Genomic DNA, 27,182 nt, shown 5'->3' with positions numbered 1-27,182 from the left:
TTTCTTGCAAAAAAGACAATGGCAGCATTGTTTGTTTTGGTCTCCATGGGTCCTTCTGTCAGCCCCCTCTTGTTCTTATATCCTCCATAATAGCATTTTGGCCATTCTAGGTGCTTTGCTAACCAGCAATGTTCAGGCGTCCATACCACATAGCTTTTAAATAGTCGCTGTCCATCAACACTGTCGGACCAACCTTGCTTCTTTTTTTGACCAAGTAACACGTTTGCTGGATCGTGGAAATTCGGTTGATGTCGTTTACTTGGATTTTAGTACAGCTTTTGTTAAGGTTCCCCATGATGTTCTGATGGGTAAATTGTAGGACTGCAATCTGAATTTTCAGATAGTTAGGTGGATAGGGAATTGGTTAGAGAACCGCACTCAAAGAGTTGTTGTCAATGGTATTTCATCAGACTGGAGGGAGGTGGAATAGGCTGCCTAAGGAGATGGTGAGCTCCCTCTCACTGGCAGTCTTCAAGCAAAAGTTGGATACACACTTCTCTTGGATGCTTTAGGATGCTTTGGGCTGATCCTGCCTTGAGCAGGGGGTTGGACTAGATGGCCTGTATGACTCCTTCCAACTCTTTGATTCTATGATTCTAACTAAGAAAGGAAAGGGAAATGGAGGGAAGGACAGAGCTCTAAAGAAGAGTACCTACAGAAAGGCCAAATCTGAGAGTGAGCTGAGATTGGCCAGGGAAGCCCATTGTAACAAGAAAAGATATTTCAGTTATGTGAGGAACAAACGTAAAGTAAAGGAGGCAATAGGCCCACTGTTGGGTGTAGATGGACAAACTCTAACGGAGGATGCAGAGAAAGCAAAAAGGCTGAGCGCCTATTTTGCATCTGTTTTTTCCCACAGGTACTGAAATATCAAATGTGGCACACATATATTAATATCTGTAAACCGCTCCGCAGAGCGGTAAAAATAAAGCCCTAAAACATCCGGAAGAAGTTCCTGACAGTTTCTCAGTGGAACAGGCTTCCTCAGGAGGTGGTGGGTTCTCCATCTTTGGAAATTTTTAAACAGAGGCTGTATAGCCATCTCACGGACAGGCTGATTCTGTGAAGGTTTAACGGGGTGGCAGGTTACAGTGGATGAGCGAGAGGTTTGTGGGTGTCCTGCATAATGCATGGGGTTGGATTAGATTACCCATGAGGCCCCTTCCAACTCTATGATTCTAGGATTCTACAGAAAACATTCTTGAAGGTGTATACATCAGTAGAAAATCTTGGAGAAAAATAATGAGTTGGAGAAAAATAAAAAGCATCACAACTGATGGTGCAGGACATATGGTGGGAAGTAAAACTGCAAAATCAATTAAGAGATATAGAAATTAAATGGTACACTTCCCATACAAATTCACTGCATCATCCATCAGCAAGACTTGTAAGATTTTTCAGGGGGAAAGTGTGATGCTTGTAAAGGTAAAGGTATCCCCTGTGCAAACATCAACTCATTCCTGACCCTTGGGGTGATGCCCTCCAGCGTTTTTATGGCAGACTCACTACAGGGTGGCCTTGCCAGTACCTTCCCCAGTCATTACCGATTTACCCCCTGGAAAGCTGGGTACTCATTTTACCGACCTCGGAAGGATGGAAGGCTGAGTCAACCTTGAGCTGGCTGCAGGGATCGAACACCCAACCTCATGGGTGGACAGCTTCAGACAGCATTTCTGCCGCTTACCACTTTGCGCTACAAGATACTCTATCCAGCTTCTTGTTGTTGTTGTTGTTAGGTGCGAAATCGTGTCTGACCCATCGTGACCTCATGGACAATGATCCTCCAGGCCTTCCTGTACCATTCGCCAGAGTCCATTTAAGTTTGCACCTATTGATTCAGTGACTCCATCCAGCCACCTCATTCTCTGTCGTCCCCTTCTTCTTTTGCCCTCGATCGCTCCCAGCATTAGGCTCTTTTCTAGGGAGTTCTTCCTTCTCATGAGGTAGCCAAAATATTTGAGTTTCATCTTCAGGATCTGGCCTTCTAAGGAGCAGTCAGGGCTGATCTCCTCTAGGACTGACCGGTTTGTTCGCCTTGCAGTCCAAGGGACTCGCAAGAGTCTTCTCCAGCACCAGAGTTCAAAAGCCTCAATTCTTTGACGCTCCGCCTTCCTTATGGTCCAACATTCGCAGCCATACATTGAAACTGGGAATACCATAGCCTCGACTAAACGTACTTTTGTTGGCAGGGTGATGTCTCTGCTTTTTAGGATGCTGTCTAGATTTACCATAGCTTTCCTCCCCAGGAGCAAGTATCTTTTAATTTCTTTGCTGCAGTCCCCATCTACAGTGATCTTGGAGCCCAGGAAAATAAAATATGTCACTATCTCCATTTCTTCCCCTTATATTTGCCAGGAATTGAGAGGGCCAGATGCCATGATCGTTGTTTTCTTGATGTTGAGTTTCAAGCCAACTTTTGCACTCTCCTCCTTCACCCACATCAACAGGCTCTTTAGTTCCTCTTCACTTTCTGCCATTAGAGTGGTATTATCTGCATATCTGAGGTTGTTGATATTTCTCCCTGCGATCTTAATCCCAGTTTGTGACTCCTCTAATCCCGCCTTTCTCATGATGTGCTCCGCAAACAAGTTAAATAGGCAAGGCAACAGTATACAGCCTTGCCAAACTCCTTTCTCAATTGTGAACCAATCAGTGATTCCATGTTCAGTTCTCACTGTTGCTTCTTGACCTGCATATAAGTTTCTCAAGAGACAAATAAGATGCTCTGGTATTCCTATCTCTTTAAGAACTTGCCACAATTAGTTGTGCTCCACACAATAAAAGACTTTAGCATAGTCAATGGAGCAGAAATAGGTGTTCTTCTGGAACTCCCTAGCTTTCTCCATGATCCAGCGTATGTTGGCAATTTGATCTCTAGTTCCTCTGCCTCTTCGAAATCCTGCCTGTACTTCTGGAAGTTCTCGGTCCACATATTGCTGGAGCCTAGCTTGTAGGATTTTGAGCATAACTTTGCTAGCATGAATAATGAGTGCAAAGGTGCGGTAGTTCTTTGGCGTTGCCCTTCTTCGGGATTGGAATGTAAACTGACCTTTTCCAATCCTGGGGCCATTGTTGAGTCTTCCAAATTAGCTGGCATATTGAGTGTAGCACTTTTACTGCATCGTCTTTTAAGATTTTGAATAGTTCGACTGGAATGCTGTCTCCACCACTAGCTTTATTGTTGCTCAGACTTCCTAAGTCCCATTTGACTTCACATTCCAGGATGTCTGGCTCCAGGTCAGTAACTACCCCACTGTGGTTATCAGGGATGTTAAGCTCACTCTTGTATAGTTCTTCTGTATAATTTTGCCACCTTTTTAAAATCTCTTCTGCTTCTGTGAGGTCCCTACCATTTTGGTCCCTTATCATACACATTTTTGCATGAAACTTTCTCTTCATATCTCCCAATTTTCTTGAAAAGATCTCTGGCCCTCCCCCTTCTATTGTTTGTTTGCACTGTTCATTTAAGAAGGCATTCTTATCTCTTCTAGCTTTTCTCTGGAATTCTGCATTCAATTACTTTCTTCAATTTAAGCCTACATTTTGCAACAAGAAGCTGATGATCTGAACCACAATCAGCTCCTGGTCTTGTTTTTACTGACTGTATAGAACTTCTCCATCTTTGACTGCAGAGCACATAATCAATCCGATTTCTGTGTTGACTGTCTGGTGATGTCTATGTGTAGAGTCGTCTCTTGGGTTGTTGGAAAAGAGTGTTTGCTATGACCATTGTATTCTCTTGACAAAATTCTACCAGCCTGTGCCCTGCTTCATTTTGTACTCCAAGGCCAAACTTGCCTGTTATCCTGGTTATCTTTTGGCTTCCTACTTTAGCATTCCAGTCCCCCATGATGATAAGCACATCATTTTTTGGCATTGCTTCTAGAAGGTGTTGTAGGGCTTCATAGAACTGACCAACTTCATCCTCTTCAGCAGCAGTGGTTGGGCATAGACCTGGATTACTGTGATGTTGAATGGTTTGCCTTGGATTCAAACTGAGATCATTCCGTCATTTTGGGGATTGTATCCCAAGACTGCTTTTCCTATTCTCTTATTATGAAGGCTACTCCATTTCTTCTACGAGATTCTTGTCCACAGTAGTATACCTGATGGTCATCTGAATTAAATTCACCCATTCCTGTCCATTTTAGTTCCCTGATTCCTAAAATGTCGATGTTCAGTCTTGTCATCTCGTTTAACCACGTCCAGCTTGCCTTGATTCATGGATCTGACGTTCCAGGTTCCTATGGAATAAAGGATTCCACAGGACAATTTTGTTTCAAAATGGATTGCATTAAAGTTAACATTTCTTCATTTACCTTTGAATGTTCAATTCTGATTAAAATAAGTAATAATTCTGTGACGTTTTGGTTTAAGATGTGGCCCTCTTTAGGCACTGGGCATGCTATTGCGGCCCCCATATGTCAAAAGGTTGATGATGCCTGTTGTAGATGAATGGTGACTTCACCCCTCCTCTTACTTTCTCTTTACAGAGCACCCTGACTCCACTGTACACAACTGTTACAGTGCCTTTCGCTCCCAACAGAATGAGCAAGGCTGAGGGGGCAACAAGGGAAGCCCCTCCAGTGTGGCGGGGCGCTGATGAAATTTCTCGTTGCCCACCACTTGGTTTTTAGCATGAACAGGCTGCCATCACAAGGGGGGACAGAGGGGAAACAGGCAGTGTCCATTGGAGCATTCAAAGATTATTCATGGAGCATTACTACAATGATGACCATGTAGCCCCTTGCTCAGGAGACGCGTGTGGTAATGTTTGCATGGGGGAAGTAGCCGAGAGGGCGAGTTCAGCTGTGGTTGGGAGGGTGATACGCCTGCTGTCTCCCATGGTGGCACCTCCTCCACCACCACTGCTGCTGCGGAGAGCAGAGTTTTGCCAAAACCGGAGAGGAGCCACCCACCTGGCCAGCATGGTGATGGCTGAGCACTGGCAGCTTCTGCTGCTGCTGCCCTCATCCCGTGGGGGACCAGGCTCCATCCACATCAGCTTAAACTTAGACTGAGTGTACATTGGGGAAGGACAACTTCGCCGTGGTCAAGCTTAGGTAGCACCAGATTACACTCAGAGATTTGAGCCTTGGGTGGCAGCGGCAGAGCACTGAATGGGTTCAGTGCTACACCTCGCTGCTCTGTCACCACCACTGGCCATCTTCTAAGGCTGCTCCCGCTCTCTGAAGGGCGGGACTGACTTGGAAGAGAGCCGCTGCTACATGGCTGCTGCCTGAGCCTCCAAGATTGGAACAGCCACTGCTTCGGACTCCTCGCCCTCCTGTGCCAGCTGCCTTCCTACCTCTCCTGGTGTATTTCCTGGAACAGGGCTACAGACAGCCTGTCCTTACCCATTTCCGTCTCAGGAGGCGCGCCAGAATATGTGTTTCACATAAATAATGGGAGGCACAAAGGCCAAATGACTTGCAGGGGCTCCATTGAAATACAGGAATGTAGGAAAACAGTTGCAAAGAAAATGTGGAATGGACTTTCCATTACCCTCAGATGTACTGTGGGCCTAGAGTGGAATGACAACTCCTGAGAGTACAACTGGGATCTGGGCCTGGAATCACAGGGCCGAGTGAAACGATGCCAAACAGGTTCTTGGTCTGGAATGACAGGGCTCAGAGTGGAATAACACCCACTGGGAATACAACAGGGGGATTTGGCCATGGAATGACCACGGCCAGAGTGGAATGACTACCCCTGGGAGTATCACAGAGGTTCTTAGCCTGGAATGACAGGCTCCAAATTATAATGACACCCTCTGGGAATACCATGAGGAATCTGGTCCTGGATTGTCAGGGCTCAGAGTGGAATAACACACCCTGGGAATACCACCAGGGACCGTGGCCTGGAATGACAGGCCCCAGAGTGGAATTTCAACCCCTGGGAAATCCATGGGGAATATGGATCGGGAATTACAACCTCCAGAGTTGAATGGCACCCCTGGGATTACCACAGAAGTGGATCCGGAATAACAGTCACCAGAGTAGAATGACATCCCCGGGATTACCATGGGGGATCTTGGCCTGGAATCACAGAGCCTCCAATGACAGCCCCCAAAATGCAATTCTGGTCCCTGGGAAGAGAAAATTCTGGACCAGAAATGACAGGGCAGAGTGGAATGATATCCCCTGGTACTATTATATGGCAGACTCCTTTGGGGAGAGAAAAGCGGCCTCTCAGCCCCACCCACCTCACAGGGTGTCTATTGTGGGGAGAGGAAAGGGGAGGCATTTGTAAGCCGCTTTGAAACTCCTTCAGGTAGAGAAAAGGGGCATAAAAGAACCAACTCTTCTTCTTTTTCAGCATTCCCTTTCCTCTCCCCACAACAGACATCCTGTGAAGTGGATAGGAATGGGAGAGCCCTGAAATTACTGAAAAAGAGTTGGTTTTTATATGCCGCTATTCCCTACCCAAAGGAGTCTCAAGGCGGCTTCCAATCACCTTCCCTTTCCTCTCCTCACATCAGACACCCTGTGAGGGAGGGGAGGCTGAGAGAGCCGTGATATTTCTGAAGAAGAAGAACTGGTTCTTAGATGCCGCTTTTCCCTACCCGAAGGAGGCTCAAAGCGGCTTACAGTCACCTTCCCTTTCCTCTCCCCACAACAGACCCCTGTGAGGGAGGGGAGGCTGAGAGAGCCCTCGTATTACTGAAGAAGACGAAGAGTTGGTTCTTATATGCTGATTTTCTCTCCCAGAAGAAGAAGAGTTGGTTCTCATATGCCTCTTTTCTCTACCAGGAGTCTCCAAGCGGCTTCCAATCACCTTCCCTTCCTCTCCCCACCACAGACACCCTGTGAGGGAGGTGAGGCTCAGAGAGCCCTGAGATTACTGAAGAAGAAGAGTTGGTTATTATATGCCGCTTATCCCTACTCGAAGGAGGCTGAAAGCGGCTTACAGTCGCCTTCCCTTTCCTCTCCCCACAACAGACACCCTGTGAGGGAGGGGAGGCTGAGAGAGCCCTCGTATTACTGAAGAAGACGAAGAATTGGTTCTTATATGCTGATTTTCTCTCCCAGAAGAAGAGTTGGTTCTCATATGCCTCTTTTCTCTACCAGGAGTCTCCAAGCGGCTTCCAATCACCTTCCCTTCCTCTCCCCACCACAGACACCCTGTGAGGGAGGGGAGGCTGAGAGAGCCCTGATATTACGGAAGAAGAAGGGTGTCTGTTGTGGGGAGAGGAAAGGGAAGGCGACTGTAAGCCGCTTTGAGACTCCTTCGGGAAGAGAAAAGCGGCATATAAGAACCAATTCTTCTTCTTCAGTAATATCAGGGCTCTCTCAGCCTCCCCTCCCTCACAGGGTGTCTGTTGTGGGGAGAGGAAAGGGAAGGCGAATGTAAGCCGCTTTGAGACTCCTTCGGGAAGAGAAAAGCGGCATATAAGAACCAATTCTTCTTCTTCTTCAGCAATATCTGGGCTCTCTCAGCGAGGGAGGGGAGGCTGAGAGAGCCCTGATATTACTGAAGAAGAGTTGGTTCTTATGTGCCGCTTTTCCCTACCCGAAGGAGGCTCAAAGCGGCTTACAGTCACCTTCCCTTTCCTCTCCCCACAACAGACACCCTGTGAGGGAGGGGAGGCTGAGAGAGCCCTGATATTACTGAAGAAGAAGAAGAATTGGTTCTTATATGCCGCTTTTCTCTTCCCAAAGGAGTCTCAAAGCGGCTTACAGTCACCTTCCCTTTCCTCTCCCCACAACAGACACCCTGTGAGGGAGGGGAGGCTGAGAGAGCCCTGATATTACTGAAGAAGAAGAAGAACTGGTTCTTATATGCCGCTTTTCCCTACCCGAAGGAGGATCAAAGCGGCTTACAGTCAGCTTCCCTTTCCTCTCCCCACAACAGACACCCTGTGAGGGAGGGGAGGCTGAGAGAGCCCTGATATTACTGAAGAAGAAGAAGAACTGGTTCTTATATGCCGCTTTTCCCTACCCGAAGGAGGATCAAAGCGGCTTACAGTCAGCTTCCCTTTCCTCTCCCCACAACAGACACCCTGTGAGGGAGGGGAGGCTGAGAGAGCCCTGATATTACTGAAGAAGAAGAAGAACTGGTTCTTATATGCCGCTTTTCTCTTCCCAAAGGAGTCTCAAAGCGGCTAACAGTCACCTTCCCTTTCCTCTCCCCACAACAGACACCCTGTGAGGGAGGGGAGGCTGAGAGAGCCCTGATATTGCTGAAGAAGAAGGGTTGGTTCTTATATGCCGCTTTTCTCTTCCCGAAGGAGTCTCAAAGCGGCTTACAGTGGCCTTCCCTTTCCTCTCCCCACAACAGACACCCTGTGTGGGAGGGGAGGCTGAGAGAGCCCTGATATTACTGAAGAAGAAGAAGAACTGGTTCTTATATGCCGCTTTTCCCTACCCGAAGGAGTCCTCAAAGTGGCTTACAATCACCTTCCCTTCCTCTCCCCACCACAGACACCCTGTGAGGGAGGCGAGGCTCAGAGAGCCCTGAGATTACTGAAGAAGAAGAGTTGATTCTTATGTGCCGCTTTTCCCTACCCGAAGGAGGCTCAAAGCGGCTTACAGTCAGCTTCCCTTTCCTCTCCCCACAACAGACACCCTGTGAGGGAGGGGAGGCTGAGAGAGCCCTGATATTACTGAAGAAGAAGAAGAGTTGGTTCTTATATGCCGCTTTTCCCTACCCGAAGGAGTCCTCAAAGTGGCTTACAATCACCTTCCCTTCCTCTCCCCACCACAGACACCCTGTGAGGGAGGCGAGGCTCAGAGAGCCCTGAGATTACTGAAGAAGAAGAGTTGATTCTTATGTGCCGCTTTTCCCTACCCGAAGGAGGCTCAAAGCGGCTTACAGTCAGCTTCCCTTTCCTCTCCCCACAACAGACACCCTGTGAGGGAGGGGAGGCTGAGAGAGCCCTGAGATTAGTGAAGAAGAAGAAGAGTTGGTTCTTATATGCCACTTTTCTCCACCCGAAGGAGTCTCAAAGCGGCTTCCATTCACCTTCCCTTCCTCTCCCCACAACAGAGCCCCTGTGAGGGAGGGGAGGCTGAGAGAGCCCTGAGATTACGGAAGAAGAAGAAGAGTTGGTTCTTATATGCCGCTTTTCTCTACCCGAAGGAGGCTCAAAGCGGCTTCCAGTCGCCTTCCCTTTCGTCTCCCCACAACAGACACCCTGTGAGGGAGGGGAGGCTGAGAGCGCCCTGAGATTTCTGAAGAAGAAGAAGAGTTGGTTCTTATATGCCGCTTTTCCCTACCCGAAGGAGGCTCAAAGTGGCTTCCAGTCGCCTTCCCTTTCCTCTCCCCACCACAGACTCCCTGTGAGGGAGGGGAGGCTGAGAGAGCCCTGAGATTTCTGAAGAAGAAGAAGAGTTGGTTCTTAGATGCCGCTTTTCTCTACCCGAAGGAGGCTCAAAGTGGCTTCCAGTCGCCTTCCCTTTCCTCTCCCCACCACAGACTCCCTGTGAGGGAGGGGAGGCTGAGAGAGCCCTGAGATTTCTGAAGAAGAAGAAGAGTTGGTTCTTAGATGCCGCTTTTCTCTACCCGAAGGAGGCTCAAAGTGGCTTCCAGTCGCCTTCCCTTTCCTCTCCCCACCACAGACTCCCTGTGAGGGAGGGGAGGCTGAGAGCGCCCTGAGATTTCTGAAGAAGAAGAAGAGTTGGTTCTTATATGCCGCTTTTCCCTACCCGAAGGAGGCTCAAAGTGGCTTCCAGTCGCCTTCCCTTTCCTCTCCCCACCACAGACTCCCTGTGAGGGAGGGGAGGCTGAGAGAGCCCTGAGATTTCTGAAGAAGAAGAAGAGTTGGTTCTTAGATGCCGCTTTTCTCTACCCGAAGGAGGCTCAAAGTGGCTTCCAGTCGCCTTCCCTTTCCTCTCCCCACCACAGACTCCCTGTGAGGGAGGGGAGGCTGAGAGAGCCCTGAGATTTCTGAAGAAGAAGAAGAGTTGGTTCTTAGATGCCGCTTTTCTCTACCCGAAGGAGGCTCAAAGTGGCTTCCAGTCGCCTTCCCTTTCCTCTCCCCACCACAGACTCCCTGTGAGGGAGGGGAGGCTGAGAGCGCCCTGAGATTTCTGAAGAAGAAGAAGAGTTGGTTCTTATATGCCGCTTTTCCCTACCCGAAGGAGGCTCAAAGTGGCTTCCAGTCGCCTTCCCTTTCCTCTCCCCACCACAGACTCCCTGTGAGGGAGGGGAGGCTGAGAGAGCCCTGAGATTTCTGAAGAAGAAGAAGAGTTGGTTCTTAGATGCCGCTTTTCTCTACCCGAAGGAGGCTCAAAGTGGCTTCCAGTCGCCTTCCCTTTCCTCTCCCCACAACAGACACCCTGTGAGGGAGGGGAGGCTGAGAGAGCCCTGAGATTAATGAAAAAGAAGAAGAGTTAGTTTCTATATGCTGCTTTTTTCTACCCGAAGGAGGCTCAAAGTGGCTTCCAGTCGCCTTCCCTTTCCTCTCCCCACCACAGACACCCTGTGAGGGAGGGGAGGCTGAGAGAGCCCTGAGATTAGTGAAGAAGAAGAAGAGTTGGTTCTTATATGCCGCTTTTCTCCACCCGAAGGAGTCTCCAAGGGGCTTCCACGGGCGCCTTCCCTTCCTCTCCCCGCACAGGCCCCCTGCGGGGTGGGTGAGGCCGAGCGATCCCCGTCCTCGCGTGCGGCTCCCTCAGGGCCGGGCTGGGCCTCCTCCTCCTCCTCCTCCCCCCTCCTCTGGCGGCGCTTTTGGCCGCTCCTTTCCCTTTCCGCCGCCTTCTCGGGCGGGCCCGGTGTCGCCCTGCCTGCCCGCCTGGCTTTCTGCCTTCGGGCTTGGCCTGCTCCGGCTGCCCCGTGGCGGGATGGGCGGCGGCGGAGGCGGCGGCGGCGGAGGCGGCGGGGGGCGTCGTCGCGGCCGGGGGGTCGCGGCGGGGCGGCTGTTGGGGCTGGGGGCGCTGCTGGGGCTGGGGGCGCTGGCGGGGCTGCTGGGGCTGCGGCGCCTGTCCCCTCCCGGCCCGCCGGGCCCTCCGTCCTCGCCGCCCTCGGGGCCTGGGCCTGGGCCTGGGCCTGGGCCTGGTCCGGTGTACGCGCGGCCTGCGCTGGGCCGGGGCGCGGAGCTGGGCGAGCTGGGCCGGGCGGCGCGGCTGGAGCTGGGCGAGGCGGGGCGCGCGCGGCAGGCGGAGAGCGTCCGGCGCCACCAGATCAACGTCTTCCTCAGCGACCGCATCTCGCTCCACCGCCGCCTGCCCGAGCGCCGCCACCCGCGGTGAGACACCCCCGGGCACGGGGGGAGGCAGGGAGGGAGGGAGCTCGCGGAGAACGGCGCCCCGCCCGCGGCCTGTGCCCCCCCCCCCCACCTCCCGCCCGCGGCCTGGGCGTGGAGAGGCCTCGTGTGGGCCGGACGCGCAGGGAGGGCCCCTTCCCGCGGGCGGACCGCCTGGTCAATGAGTTTCAACAGGGGAGAGGGTTAGACGCCCGGGGAAATTCTAAAGTAGCCACCAGCCATCACTTAAATGGGCCCAGACCTACATTGGATTTCTTTTCCATGTTCCATAGTTTGTTTACAGCAGTCAGAGGAGTTTAACATGTGAATCTTGACATTTTCTTTCGTATGTGTCTCTGACGCAGACATTTCCAGTGATCCCGTGGCCAGCATGACTACATGAAATCACATTCTTATTCTGCCTAAATAAATCCCCCCCCCCACACACACACACACACGTGGAGTGATTCTGCCCAGTGGCACAGCTGCCTGAACTCTGGCCCAGGCTCTGTCACATGTAAACGTCCGGCACTTTTGGAGACGGAAGTTGTTGGGAGAGCCTTGAGAACCTTGGGCAGAAAAGGAATTGTCCACTACTGGCTTTCTCGGGTGGGAGGAGAGGTTTTGCTGCCGGGGTTCATAATTTTAATGGGGACATCACAGTGTGTTCTTATGTGATTTTTTTTTACTGTGCAACCCGCCACGAGATGTCTTGCCAAGAGCAGCAGGGAATAATGATGATGATGATGATGATATAGTCATTAACAGATTGAATTTTAAAAGCAGCCTCTTATTCAAGGAGAGATGAGTCCAGGCTAGTTATTCTGTTTTAAACTATTCTGAGTACATGCGATACTACGTGTGCTAGGGCTTATTGTTGACTGACTGGCCCCCAAACATTTATGACTCATGAGGAGTGCTTTCAAAATGCCTATAATTCCAAAAGGCAGTGGATAAGCAACAAACCCCTCCAGAATAGAACAGATCTGTCTGTATTCTACCATTTTCTTATTTGCATCTGAAAGGCAGAACTAAAACAAAAACCTTCATGTGCAAGTCTGCTACTAAAAAGAGCAGCCCCCATAGAGAGATCTTTCATTCTCAATGCTAAAAGATTTAGGTGGGTTCGCCGTGGTGGTCTGAAGCAATAGAACACAGTTTGAGTCTATCCCATTGGCGAAACCCCTCTGGGTCCCATTGAGAAAGTGATGTAAAAAAAGATTGAAAACTGGAATGCCCGTGGAGAAGGTACACCACTGAGGGGAGGGGAGGAGGGGGCAGGCGGTACAGAGTGGGAGGACTCACCTCAGTGTGGGCAGCCTCCCAGCGATGTTAACAAAAACTCCCCACGGAACCTTTATGCTTTTGAATTAACTTCTGAATGGGGATGAAGAAAGGGGACAAATCACTGCAAAAGCACTCCGAAAAACAAACGGAATGCCAACTGAATGCTGAAGGCTAGAAAATCAATGCAGAATGGGAAAATCCTGACACACATCTGCTTGGAAAGCAGGGTGAAATGTTGAAGGGAAAAACCCCACTTGATGGGAATGCACTGTTCAAGTGAAGGAAAAGAGGCCAAAGTTACCAGCTTTATTTCCAAGTCTGTTTGTTTTGTGGTTTGTTTGGGTTTTTTGCTTGACTTCTGTGTGTAGACAGAGAATTTTGAAGAAGAGCTGTTTTTTGTACTCCCCTTTTTACTACCCAAAGGAATCTCAAAGTGGCTTACACTCATTTTCCCTTCTTCTCCCCACCATAGACACCCAGTGAAGCTGAGAGAGTTCTGAGAGCAATGTGACTGTCCCAAGGTCACCCAGCTGGCTGCATGTGGAGGAGGAGTGGCAAATCAAACCAGGTTCCGCAGACTAGAGGCTGCCACTTTTAACCAATAGACCAACCTTGGACTACATATGGTGCTGTATCTGGAGAGCCAGCTTAGTGTAGTGGTTAGGAGTGTGGACTTCTAATCTGGCGAGTCGGGTTTGATCCCCCGCCGCTCTTCCACACGCAGCCAGCTGGACTCGCCACAGCACTGAGAAAGCTGTTCTGACTGAGCAGGAATCTCAGGGCTCTCTCAGCCTCCCCTCCCTCACAGGGTGTCTGTTTGGGGAAGAAGATTGTAAGCCACTTGGAGACTCCTTCAGGTAGAGAAAAGCTGCTTATAACAACCAACTCTTCTTAATATCAGGTCTCTCTCAGCCTCACCTCTCTCACCAGGTGTCTGTTGTGGGGGACAGGAAAGGGACGTGACTGGAAGACTTACTTAAAGAAAAATGTCATATAAGAACCAGCTGTTGTTCTTCTATTAGGAACTGAGTTCCCAGTGGTCATGCAGGACTCTGTATAAATTCGCTTTGTTTGTCTTGTGAAAAGACTAGCTTTTTGAGCACTGGGAAGTGCATGGAACAAAGCTCATCCATATCTAATTATCTGTGTGGCCTCTTGATGTGAGCTTGTGGCTGTAAATCCGTCTGTGTGGGAAAACTCCCTCTCTTTTGAGGATGGGTCCTGTGGGATCTCAGTTTTCACATAACCCCTTTAAAAGTGCCAGCATGTGGACACTACTCTTAAGTCTAAAATGCACACCCATCCAAGGAGGCTCTGAGGCGCCATTTCTGAACTGGAAAAGGCTGCCAAGGAGAGCCTGTTTCCTTGTCCAGTTGCAAGCCTTCAGGGAGGGTGGTATATAAATACAATAAATAAATAAGCAGGGAAGATGCCTCTTCTTCTGTTTTTTCCCCATAGGAGGAAAGAGCAGCCCAAAAGGAGGGCCTGGTTTCTGATTGCTGAGCCTTTTCTTTGGGAATGCCACCTCCCTCTAATTCAGAAAGCATGCTGCTGCCTGGAGTGGGCAAAACCCAGTGCCGTGCATTGGCCATCGACTGCCCTCTCAGCATTGCTAGGTTTGCCAGTGCAAGGGAGGTCCACTCACAGGCATTGCTGCTCATGTCTGCGGGATCATCTTTGCTTTAATCAAAGCCATCCGGCAAGGGGATCCCAGGATGACTGCACTCCACCTGTTTTCTTCTACGGACTGACAGAGCACTTGGATCGCTTACTTGGCCACGTCAGCTAGTACCACTGTGGCTGATAGCACTTTCTCACCTTACAGTTGGCATCCAACTGCTCCCTATTCCTAAGCGATTTCTCAGGAAATGGTGCTGTTTTATTGTGCTGGAGCACTTTCACAAGACCACATGCCCATCTGAAAATCAAAAGGGAAATTCTTCTTGTGGGAAACTAATTTTGTCTCCATTGACCCTGAAATTCTTTGGTGGGGAGGAAAGTGTGCAGATATTTAATATCTGATGTCTGAAGGTAGAAGAAGAAGAAGAAGAAGAGTTGGTTCTTATATGCCGCTTTTCCCTACCCGAAGGAGGCTCAAGGTGGCTTACAGTCGCCTTCCCTTTCCTCTCCCCACAACAGACACCCTGTGGGGTGGGTGAGTCTGAGAGAGTCCTGAGATTACTGCTCAGTCAGAATAGTTTTATCAGTGCCGCTGGTTGCATGTAGGGGAGCACAGAATCCAACCTGGCATGCCAGATTAGAAGTCCGCACTCCTAACCACTACACCAAACTGGCTCTCAGTAGGTAATACTCCCTTAGTAACTAGCTATAAGATTTTAGTCTAAATATATTTGATAACCCCCTTCAAGGATCGCTGGCTTGTTGTGTCGAAGGGACTTGTGTAGCTCAGTGAAGCTATGAGCTATGCTGTGCAGGGCCACCCAAGATGGACAGGTCATAGCTGAGAGCTCTGACAAAAGGTGATCCATTGTGACTGGATCACCTTTGATTGTGTGAAGCACAAAAAACTGTGGCAAGTTCTTAAAGAGATGGAAATACCAGACCATTTTATCTGTCTCTTGAGAAACCTATATGCAGGTCAAGAAGCAACAGTGAGAACCAGGCATGGAATCACTGATTGGTTCAAAATTGAGAAAGGAGTTCGGCAAGGCTGTGTACTGCTTTAGCATAGTCAATGAAGCAGAAGTAGACGTTCTTCTGGAACTCCCTAGCTTTCTCCATGATCCAGGGTATGTTGGCAATTTGATCTCTAGTTTCTCTGCCTCTTTGAAATCCTGACTGTACTTCTGGAAGTTCTCAGTCCACATATTGCTGGAGCCTAGCTTGTAGGATTTTGAGCATAAATGAGTGCGATGGTGCGTAGTTTGAACATTCTTTGGCATTGCCCTTCTTTGGGATTGGAATGTAAACTGACCTTTTCCAATCCTGTGGCCATTGTTCAGTTTTCCAAATTAGCTGGCATATTGAGTGTAGCACCTTTACTGCATCGTCTTTTAAGATTTTGAATAGTTCAACTGGAATGCTGATACCACCACTAGCTTTATTGTTGCTCAGACTTCCTGAGCAGGCCCATTTGACTTAACATTCCAGAATGTCTGGCTCCAGGTCAGTGACTACCCCATCGTGGTTATCAGAGATGTTAGTCTCGCTCTTGTATAGTTTCTCTGTATAATTTTGCCACCTTTTTAAATCTCTTCTGCTTCTGTGAGGTCCCTACCATTTTGGTACTTTATCATACCCATCTTTGCATGAAACATTCTCTTCATATCTCCAATTTTCTTGAAAAGATCTCTGGTCCTCCCCATTCTATTGTTTTCTCCTATTTGTTTGCACTGTTCATTTAAGAAGGCATTCTTATCTCTTCTAGCTTTTCTCTGGAATTCTGCATTCAGTTGGGTGTATCTTTCTCTTTCTCCCTTGCCTTTCACTTCCCTTCTCTCCTTAGCTATTTGTAAAGCTTCCGCAGACAGCCATTTTGATTTCTTACATTTCTTTTTCTTTGGGATGGTTTTAGTTGCTACCTCTTGTACAATGTTGCGAACTTCCGTCCATAGTTCTTCAGGCACTCTGTCTATCAGATCTAATTCCTTAAATCTATTTGTCCCCTCTACTGTATATTCGTCGGGGATATTATTTAGTTCATACCTGAGTGGCCTAGTGCTTTTCCCTACTTTCTTCAATTTAAGCCTAAATTTTGCAACAAGAAGCTCATGATCTGAACCACAATCAGCTCCTGGTCTTGTTTTTACTGACTGTATAGAACTTTTCCATCTTTGGCTGCAGAGCACATAGTCAATCTGATTTCTGTGTTGACCGTCTGATGATGTCCATGCGTAGAGTCGTCTCTTGGGTTGTTGGAAAAGAGTGCTTGCAATGACCATTGTATTCTCTTGACAAAATTCTACCAGCCTGTGTCCTGCTTCATTTTGTACTCCAAGGCCAAACTTGCCTGTTATCCCGGTTATCTTTTGGCTTCCTACTTTAGCATTCCAGTCCCCCATGATGATAAGCACATCATTTTTTGGCGTTGCTTCTAGAAGGTTTTGGATTCGAACTGAGATCATTCTGTCATTTTGGGGATTGTATCCCAAGACTGCTTTTCCTACTCTTTTATTGATTATGAAGGCTACTCCATTTCTTCTGCAAGATTCTTGTCCACAGTAGTATACCTGATGGTCATCTGAATCAAATTCACCCATTCCTGTCCATTTTAGTTCCCTGATTCCTAAAATGTCGATGTTCAGTCTTGTCATCTCTTGTTTAATCACGTCCAGCTTGCCTTGATTCATGGATCTGACGTTCCAGGTTCCTATGGAATAAAAATCTTTACAGCATCGGACTGTCTTTTCGCCACCAGTTACTTCCACATCTGAGCGTCCTTTCGGCTTTGGCCCAGTCGCTTCATTCATTCTGGTGCTACTCGTACTAGCCGTCTGCTCATCCCCAGTAGCATATTGGGCACCTTCCGACCTGAGGGGCTCATCTTCCGGCGTCATATCATTTTGTCTTTTGGAACTGTCCATAGAGTTTTCATGGCAAAGATACTGGAGTGGTTTGCCATTTCCCTCTCCAGTGGATAAACAGTCTTATTTTAAGACCAGTTTCAGCTTCACCTATCATTACAGTTATAGAAGATTTATAGTCCAGGCTATTAAGACAGCTAAACAGAAATACTGGAAGTTATGGCTTCATTACTGCCAACAAAAGTGCGTCTAGTCAAGGCTATGGTCTTCCTAGTTGCAATGTAAGGCTGTGAAAGTTGGACCATAAGGAAGGCGGAGAGTCAAAGAATTGAGGCTTTTGAACTCTGGTGCTGGAGAAGACCCTTGCGAGTCCCTTGGACTGCAAGGTGAACAAACCGATCAGTCCTAGAGGAGATCAGCCCTGCCTGCTCCTTAGAAGGCCAGATCCTGAAGATGAAACTCAAATACTTTGGCCACCTCATGAGAAGGAAGGACTCCCTGGAGAAGAGCCTAATGCTGGGAGCGATTGAGGGCAAAAGAAGAAGGGGACGACAGAGAATGAGGCGGCTGGATGGAGTCACTGAAGCAGTCGGTGCAAACTTAAATGGACTCCGGGGAATGGTAGAGGACAGGAAGGCCTGGAGGATCATTGTCTATGGGGTCGCAATGGGTCGGACACGACTTTGCAACTAACAACAACAATATTTGATAACAAGTTCATATTTTAAGGCCAGGAAGTCAGTGACAGACCATAGATATCGTATATACTCGAGTATAAGGCAACCCGAGTATAAGCCGAGGCACCTAATTCTACCACAAAAAACTGGGAAAACTTATTGACTCAAGTATAAGACGAGGCTGCAAAATGCAGCAGCTACTGGTAAATTTACATTAATTCAAGCATCAGTAGGTTAAATGTTTTTGAATATTTATTTCAAAGAAAAACAGTAAGTGCAAAAGAGGGTCAACAAGAACAATCTGGTATCAACAATAACTTTAAAAGTGCAAAAACCTTCGCTCAATCAGCAACCAAGCAAAAACAGAAGAGTTAAAATCCTTCAAGACTGGATTCCTCCTCCTCATCTGTATGGTCAAACAGAGCTTCGGCTGTAGCTGGTGGGAGGTTGTCAGCACGGACTGAGTTTGCCGTCATCACCGTCACCATCACCATCCCTGCTGTCGTTCTCATAAAAGCGCTGCCTTCCCTGCCATCCGTAGCGTCAGAAAGCAAGGGGGGGGGGCGGAGTGTCACATGGACACCTTCCTCCTCCTCAGCAGGATGATCACGTGAACCTTCCCTACTGACCTCCATCCAGCGGAGGAGCTCTTAATCCATGCTCCATCACCACAGGCTCTCCCATCCAGCCTCCCCCCCAAAAATATAAGAAGTCAAGAGGATGAATAGCTGCTGGTTTTGTACCCCACTTTTCACTAACCAAAGAAATCTCAAAGCAGCTTACAATTGCCTTCCCTTCCTCTCTTCATGCCAGACATCCTGAGAGAGCTCTGACAGAACTGCTCTGTGAGAACAGCTCTGGCAGGAGAACCAAACAGTGCCCCCCAGGCTAGCAAACCAGAGCAGAACAACAGTACCCAAAATTGGCAGCCTACTTAAACAAGTACAACAGCTACCAAACTGGGAGAATGGACAACTCTAACTCCAACTGCGGTGCCCCCTAGAACAAAACACTGAAATAAAGAACTGTAAAACTGAACCCTGAAAGAAAGAACTGTAAAAATCAACTTTTAAAAGAAACACAACCCCCCAAAGAAAAGCCAAACACTACTGCTCCTCAGATAAAAGATGAAAGAAACACTAGGAGAAAGAAATAGTAAATCCCAAAGCACCCCTAAAACCCACCCCACCCCACCCACAGAAACCAGAAGAATACTTTGGAAGAAGTTATTAGGAAGGGGAAAAGTAAAAGTGAAGGCAAAAGGAAAAAACGATCAGAGTCCCTCCGTCAAACCGTTGATGTCCTACAAGCTGCCAGAGCAAGCTCTGTTTGCAGGACACATTTGCAAATGCATTGCAGTGGTTGGCTGGCTGGCATTCCACAGCTGGAGGAGGCTGTTATTTCAATTACCATATATACCTGCATATAAGCCTAGGAGGGCTTTTTCAGTGTGAAAAAAATATGCTGAAAAACTCAGCTTATACATGAGTTTATATGGTAATTGTCTGTGCTGAAGACTTGCTAGTAGTAGGCAAGGTATAGTGTCTGGATGGCAGGTTGACATGGTCAGAGAGGTTGTCGAGAGGAACCTGGCTGCAATGGATGAGTTCAAATCCCTGGGCCAGAGGGTCTACACTAGGCTTATGAGCTTCGGCACGCTTTGTCGACCATTCACACCCGAAGCAGCTAGCGCCGCGGCACAGGGGAGAGGGGTGGTACCAGTGGCGGCGCGTGACCCGGCACCCACATGCAGGCGTAGAGCTCCCCCTTGAACCGCGGTGCTAGCCGCTTTGGGCCTGAATGGCTGCCGAAGCGCACAAGCCTAGTGTGCACTCAAGACTGCTCAAAGAACAGAACCCTTGTCCATCATCTTTAGGACGTCTTGGAGGACTGGAGAGGTGCCAGACAGGTGGAGGAGAGTGAATGTGATCCCAATCTTCACAAAAGTGGGGATTGATGACCTGGGAAACTACAGGCCAGTGAGTCAGGCCTCAATTGCAGGGAAGATAATGGGGTAGATCTTGAAGAGGACAATCTGCAACCATCTGAAGAACAGTGTTGATCTGGGGAACTCGGCACAGATTTCTGTCCAACAGGTCCTGCCAGACCCACCTGGTTTCCTTCTTTGACTGAGTGATGATCTTATTAGATCATGGACATGCAGTGGACATTTTTTACCTGGATCTCAGTAAGGCTTTTGAAAAGGTTCTCCATGATGTTCTGATGGGTAAACTGGAAGACTGCAGGCTGGATTTTCGTATGGTTTGTTGGATAAGGAACTGGTTAGAAAACTGCTCCCAAAGACTGGTGGTACTACATCAGAGTGGAGGGAGGTGAACAGCGGGGTGCCACGGGCCTCGGTGCTGGATCTGGTACAAGGGGGTGGAGGGACTCCTCATTAAATTTGCAGATTACACCAAATTGGGAGGAGGACACCCCAGAAGATCAAGATAGAGTTCAACAAGATTTTGATATGCTGGACAAGTGGGCAAATGAGAACAAGATGCAATTCAATAAGGAGAAGTGCAGAGTTCTACATCAAAAATGAGATGCATGCATACTGGATGGGAGAGATACTTCTGGGCAGCAGTGTGTGTGAATGTGATCTTTGGGTACTTGTGGAGTGAGGAGACGGTGTGATGTGGCAGTAAAGAAGGCAAATGCAGTCTTATCAACAGAGGCAGCACATCAAAATTGCAAATTGCCTTAGGAGGCAATTTGCAATTTGCCTTGCTGGCCATCTCCAAGCAGCGGCTGGACAGATCCTTCTCCTGGATGCTGGAGGCTGATCCTGCACTGAGCAGGGGGTGGGACTGGATGGCCTGCATGGCCCCTTCCCTCTCTAGGATTCTAGGAGTCTAGTTCAGCAGGGGAATGGGCTGCCTAAGGAGGTGGGGAGCTCCCCCTCACTGGCCGTCTTCAAGCAGCGGCTGCACAGATCCTTCTCCTGGATGCTTGAGGCTGATCCTGCACTGAACAGGCGGTGGGACTATGATTCTATGATTTTGTACTCTATGATTCTATATTTTGTTAATGCCAACAATATGCTTATCCTGACCAAACTTGAGTTGTGTTTTAGAAAGATACACATCACAAGATGCCCCAGAGTGCTGTAATGTGGTGTGGATTAGTTAGCATGGACATTTGGATGCATCCAATTTTAGACTTGAGGGTCCTGGTCAAGGAAGTTATTGGTCTGTGGAGGCTTGCTTTCCCATGAAAGCCAGGAAGCTTAAAGCAGTGACTGAAGAGCATTGCTTGAAGACTGAACTCAAAAACCTTTAGACTGTTTCAGATTTAGGTGGGCTGAAATAGTGCCTGCTTTAGAAATGTGGTGAACAGAGTATGTTACCTTTCAGTAGTGCATTTTTTGTTTTTAAATTTGTCTTGTTACTTAACAGAAGTAAACAGTTTAATTTAGAATCTTCTGAAATGGCTTATTTGTAATAAAACTTTTATTGAGTTTATTATTGTATATATTTTTGCTGGAATATCTAGTGGTAGCATGAATTTAGGCAACTTTAAATCTTGGTTGGCTCCATAAGCATGAATCCCTACTCCCTGAGTAAAACTTGCAGACTTGAACTGCTTAATACATCTTATGAATAACTAGCAGAAAAGCCTTGCTGGACCTTTTCTGAGCAGGGGGTGTAGGTGCTTGAGGGCAGTCTGCCCCCCCCCCGCTGTCATCCTGAAAAGGCCCACCGAGGCCTATGGAGGCCTCGAAGGGCCTTTTCAGGGATGGGTGGGGTGCTGGCAGGCAGTCTGCTCCTCCTTCCACCGCCCCAGCAGCTCTACCAAGGCCTGACAATGCCGTGGCTGAATCATAGAATAAGAGAGTTGGAAGGGACCTCCTGGGTCATCTAGTCCAACCCCCTGCACCATGCAGGACACTCACAACCCTATCGCTCATCCACTGTAACCTGCCACCCCCTTAAGCCTTCACAGAATCAGCCTCTCCATCAGATGGCTATCTAGCCACTGTTTAAAAATTTCCAAAGATGGAGAACCCACCACCTCCCGAGGAAGCCTGTTCCATTGAGAAACTTCTCTGTCAGAAATTTCTTCTGGATGTTTAGATCAAATTTCTTTTGAATTAATTTCATCCCATTCGTTCTGGTCTGTCCCTCAGGGGCAAGAGAGAACAACTCTGCTCCATCCTCAATATGGCACCCTTTTAAATACTTGAAGATGGTTATCAAATCCCCTCTCAGTCGTCTCCTCTCCAGGCTAAACAAACCAAGCTCCCCAACCTTTCTTCATATGTCTTGGTCTCCAAACCCATCACCATCTTTGTTGCCCTCTTCTGGACACGCTCCAGTTTGTCAACATCCCTCGTCAACTGGGTACCCAAAACTGAACACAGTAGTCCAAGTGAGGCCAAACCAGAGCAGAGTAAAGCGGTACCATCACCTCCCGTGATCTGGACATAATACTCCATTTGATACAGTCCAAAATCCCATTTGCCATTTTAGCCACCGAGTCACACTGTTGACATGTTCAATGTATGATCTACTGAGACTCCTAGATCCTTTTCGCACATGCTACTGCCAAGACAAGTCTCCCCCGCCCTATATTGGTGTTTTCGGTTTTTCCTACCTAAATGCAGAACTTTACATTTGTCCCTATTGAACTTCATTTTATTCAGTTTAGCCCACTTCTCAAGCCTATCAAGATCATCCTGTATTCTGATTCTGTTTGGGGAACTGTATGGGGCAGCAGGAGCGCTGGCAGGGGCTCCCTGCCCCCTACTGTCCACAGTCCCAGGCCCTCTGCCCTCCCCCCCCCCCAGCTCCTGCTTACTGGGCTGGAATTTCTTCCAAATGGAAGTACTTGGAGGGGGATGGAACCAGGGGACATCCTTCCTGATTGACCATTTGTTGGATGGACAGTCAATCAGGAATAGGACAGGCGGGTTAGCCAACCTGATTGGTGGTTAGGTGGTGAGTCCCAGCTCCTCCCAGCACCACTTATCAGCTTTATTAATGGTTACAGATGTTCTGGAAGATATTTGTTATATTATGTGTTCTGAATGTGAATATATATAAGTGAAAAGAAAGGGCAAGTACTTAGTACTAATACTAATCTTTAAACCGCTTGAGGAGCAGTATAAATAATTGGTTAAGGGCTAAGTGGGCGGAGAGTGGGTGGGGCTGGTCCAGGTGAGGGCCCAATCGGAAGGCGCTTTGTGCCTACCGATTGGGCCTCACCAGGACAGGACAGAGCTCCAGCCAGGTGCAACAGTGTGAGTACAGAGGGAGGCCTTCCCCCCAGGCCCAGAAGCACACCTCAAAAAGGCCCCAGGTGCGCTGGCCCCGGTGGGAAGGCCGCACTGCTGCCAGGGCTGGGCAGGGTCAAGGAGCCCTCTCAAACCCTTATCTTTCTCTTTCTTTTGTGCCCTCACTCCTCTCCATCTGCTGCTACCTTCTTCCTTATCTTCTCCATTCACTCTTTAACTCGGCCACCTCTGGCCCACCTCCTTGCCCTACACCTGCCTTCTACCCCCTCTGCATTCTTCCCTTCTTTTCTCCCTCCTTGTCTTCTTCATTCACACAACTCTCTCCTCCCATCCACCTTTTCTAGTGCCCGTTGTATTTACAAGTACAACGGGCTTTAAATCTAGTCTATATACATAAAATCATGACTGTACACCCTGACAAAATGCTGAAGGTTCCGGAGCCTCTGATTGGTGGATTCTCCCCCGCCCCCTGGGCCAATTGCTGCTCTAGTTTAGGATTTTGCACACACCCCCATCCCATCAGGCCAGCAGTGAAGGAAGCCTCTGACAGCTGCTGAGGGGAGGGAGGCCTTTCTGAGAGCAACGCAGAGGAGTTTGAGGGCATTCCTTTTTTTTGGGGGGGGAGCTTTCCCCTCCTGCCTAACTGCTGGCTCACTGGGAGGCCACCAACAAGCCCCTTCTCACTCAAAATACTGCTGTAGCTGGCCTCGCTTCTGGAGGGAAGATGTAGCCAAGCCATGAGTGTCTCTTCCCCGAACTCTCTGAACATTTGAGGACCTTCTACTTCACATTCTCCTTTTCCTTTACTTGTTCACTTTGTTTCTGTACAAATTATGAGGTACTGTTTAAGTGCATGCCTAAATTCATGGTTATTCTTGTATTTTCTTACAGATGCAGAGAAAAGAAATACAATTATTATGACTTGCCAAAGACTTCTGTTATAATAGCTTTTTACAACGAGGCTTGGTCCACGCTTCTCCGAACAGTTCACAGCGTTCTTGAAACATCTCCTGACATCCTTCTAGAAGAAGTCATTCTGGTGGATGATTACAGTGATCAAGGTAAGCTGGATCATTGTTGGCACAGGTTTTATGGTGAAAAGAGGATAATTTGTAAAAGCTATAATACTTGAAGACAAACACAGACCCACCTTGAACACGGTAAATCAAAGATGAAGAATTCCAAAGACACTGAACTGTTTGTAAAAACAGGAAGGTCCTTCCTGTTCTATATCTCTTTTCTTTTTTTCTGTAATTTCTATTTCCAAGGAAATAAAACATAAATTGTTAAGAAGAAAAGTCTATGGCAGGGCAGCTAGAGTTGTAGAGTGACCACATACCCTGGAAGTGGCTTGCACTGAGGTGTAATGAATGTCTGTTATTTTTGTTAATACTCCGCATTTGAGTGACTGTAGTGTGATCTCCCAACTCAAATTCTAGCCAACCAGTGTCTTCGTGCGTGAGTGAGAAGCCACCAAGAGTTTTACCCACTATTGCCCTCAGTATAGAAATCCCGGGGGCAGGTTTGATCAGTCCCGATTAGAAGAATCAGTGGATTTTGAAAAAGGCTCTGTAGCTTGCTGTCTGGTTTGGATGAAAACAGGACCTGCAAGGCACCCCGGGAAATATGTGTGCAGTATCACTAGGCGAGATAGCTAAAACTGCCTTATTTGAAACTGTTAAACAAGTTGTCTTTAGCTTAGGTTAGGGAATTAAGTAGCCAAAGACCACAGGAAAATTATTTATGTAAATGTTTTGATCCCTCAGTTGCTTGGATTCAAGGTAGTGATTAGTTCTATACTGTTGATTACAAGTTTTAACCATAGTCTACCATTTAGTTGTTGTTGTTGTTATTATTATTATTATTCGATTTATTTCCCGCCACTCCCTACAGGCTCGTGGCAGGTAACAATAGTCTTAAAATCCCCCATTAAACCCCCCGCTAAAAGACTATAAAAATACCCAACACAGTGGAGAATACCACTCTCCCCCACCCAAACAAGGGCATTGGGGGTTGGAGGGTGATGATGACTCTTTCAAACCCCCCAGGGGGGCAGTGTTCTTCCTCGCCAATCCCAGGCTCAGCCATAGACCTGGCAGAAGAGCTCCGTTTTACAGGTCCTGCAGAATGCTGACAGCTCCCGCAGGGCCCGTAGCTCACCCCGGAGCTCATTCCACCAGGTGGGGGCCAGGACAGAGAAAGCCCTGGCCCTGGGCGAGGCTAGGAGTGCTTCTCTGGGGCCGGGAACGATCAGTAGGTTTTCCCCCGCAGAGCGTAGAGCCCTGCAGGGCACATAGTTGCATCCCATACTCAGAGTGGGCCTCCACTGATAATTAAAGTGGCATTAAAACTACTGAAATGTATGTGAAAAAGTGCTAACTTTCTAGGAAGATAATAATGATTTTGCTCGGGACCTTAAACTTCAACAAACTTGGCATCTGGGGGAGTGCTGGGAGGGGGAATGCCATAAGCAAACTATTGCCACAGAGAAGGGCCTTGTCACCCATCTTACTTCACTATTGGGTGCAGCTAAAGCCCAAACCAGATGTCCTGGGGGCAGCTGCATATATAAAAGGGACACACAATCTGATATTTGAACCATTTATCTCTAGATATCAGGAAAAGGTTTTCACAGTCAGAGTAGTCCAGCAGTGGCATGGGCTGCCTAAGAAGGCGGTATGGTCTCCCTCACTGGCAGTCTTCAAGCAGCGGCTGGACAGATCCTTCTTCATGGTTGAGGCTGATCCTGCCTTGAGCAGGGGGTGGGATAAGTTGGCCTGGATAGCCCCTCCCCACCCTAGGATTCTAGGAGTCTAGTTCAGCAGTGGAAGGGGCTGCCTAAGGAGGTGGTGAGCTCCCCCTCACTGGCAGTCTTCAAGCAGTGGCTGGACAGATCCTTCTGTTGCATGCTTGAAGCTGTTCCTGCATGGAACAAGGGTTTGACCTGTATGGCCCCTTCCCACTCTAGGATTCTAGGAGTCTAATTTGTACTGCTTCCTCACAGATGTATTGTTCCACCTTGGCTTTCTTGGAGCAGTGCTCTTTTGATGAGCAACCCCTTTACAGCATCCTCTGTTTGCCCTGCTTCTGTGTTACCCCCACTATAGGATTTCACAAACCTGGAAGAATCTGAGACCTTTTAATGTTGTATGGTGTTTTTGCAGGTCCCACCCTATTATCATTTTTATTACCTTTGTCCCTGTGGCAACCATTCCTTCCTACCTCTACTGGCGGGCATTTTTTGACTTCTAAAAAAATTGACATTAGCTGTGGTCACCTTTGAAGAGTTGGTTGGCTCTTATATGCAGCTTTTCCCTACCCGAAGGAAGCTCAAAGTGGCTTACTGTCGCCTTCCCTTTCCTCTCCCCACAACAGACACCCTGTGAGGGAGGGGAGGTTGAGAGAGCCCTGATATCACTGCCTGGTCAGAACAGTTTTATCAGTGCTGTGACTGGCCCAAGGCCATCCAGCTGGCTGCATGTGGGGGAGTGCAGAATCGAACCCAGCATTCAAATTGGAATTCTGACAGAGGATGGATGGACAGAGAAGGTGGCTGCCAATCATAAAATGTCAGGGAGTGAAGCTATACCATTGCCTAATGGCAGCATTTCACACAGAAATTTTGCTTAACGGGATGCTTGGCCCACCCTCTTTCTAAAAACACTTTGGTGGAGCAAGCAAAGGTGCCAGTGGGTGCCAAGTTGAGAATCCCTGTCTTCCAACGATGTACCCATTTCCAGATCCCCCCCCCCCACACACATGGAAGTACCACTTTTTGTGGAGTTAGAAGCAAAACCATGCCAGTAGAGCATTTCTCCTGTGGCAACAAAAGTGTCTAGACTAGGGGTTCTCAACCTGGGAGTCGGGACCTCTTTGGGGATTGAACAGCCCTTTCCCAGGGGTCATGGCAGGGCAAGCAGCTTGGCCAGGGGGCGCCATCCACACAACAGCCTTGCAGGGTAGATCAAACTAGAGTGTTCACTCTAACAGCGGAAAAGAGCAAGATTGGCATGGTGGGGAAAGAGGCAGAACTGAACTGAGAAGTCCCGGAAAAAAACAATTTATATACAATCATGAACAATGGATCTTCATGCCATTGTTCAATTTCGGTTTAATTTCTATGAAAGAACACTTGCATGATTTTATGGTTGGGGGTCGCCACAACATGAGGAACTGTGTTAAAGGGTCGCGGCATTAGGAAGGTGGAGAAGCACTGGGCTAGACCTTTTTAAAGTCTAGAGACCATGGTGGTGTGGAGGGGGTGGCAGCTACAAAGCTCTAGGGCAGTAGTTCTCAACCTTGGGGTCATG

At 48.3% G+C, this 27,182-nt stretch overlaps 1 protein-coding gene across 2 annotated transcripts in view; it reads left to right on the top strand.

Moving 5' to 3' along the window:
• The first annotated feature begins 10,769 nt into the window (after positions 1–10,769).
• GALNT12 (polypeptide N-acetylgalactosaminyltransferase 12) overlaps positions 10,770–27,182 on the top strand; it is a 60,896-nt gene continuing 44,483 nt past the window's right edge. For both annotated transcript variants that reach the window (XM_077310264.1, XM_077310263.1), the window contains exons 1-2: positions 10,770–11,188; positions 23,764–23,933. In XM_077310264.1, the coding sequence (XP_077166379.1) occupies positions 10,785–11,188; positions 23,764–23,933 (574 nt within the window). In that variant the 5' untranslated portion in view covers positions 10,770–10,784. The remainder of the gene's footprint in view (positions 11,189–23,763; positions 23,934–27,182) is intronic.

The sequence above is a fragment of the Paroedura picta genome, chromosome 14 (genome assembly GCF_049243985.1).
Source record: "Paroedura picta isolate Pp20150507F chromosome 14, Ppicta_v3.0, whole genome shotgun sequence".
In the NCBI taxonomy this organism is placed as follows: domain Eukaryota; kingdom Metazoa; phylum Chordata; class Lepidosauria; order Squamata; family Gekkonidae; genus Paroedura; species Paroedura picta.
This window is presented reverse-complemented; position numbering and strand designations above follow the sequence as displayed.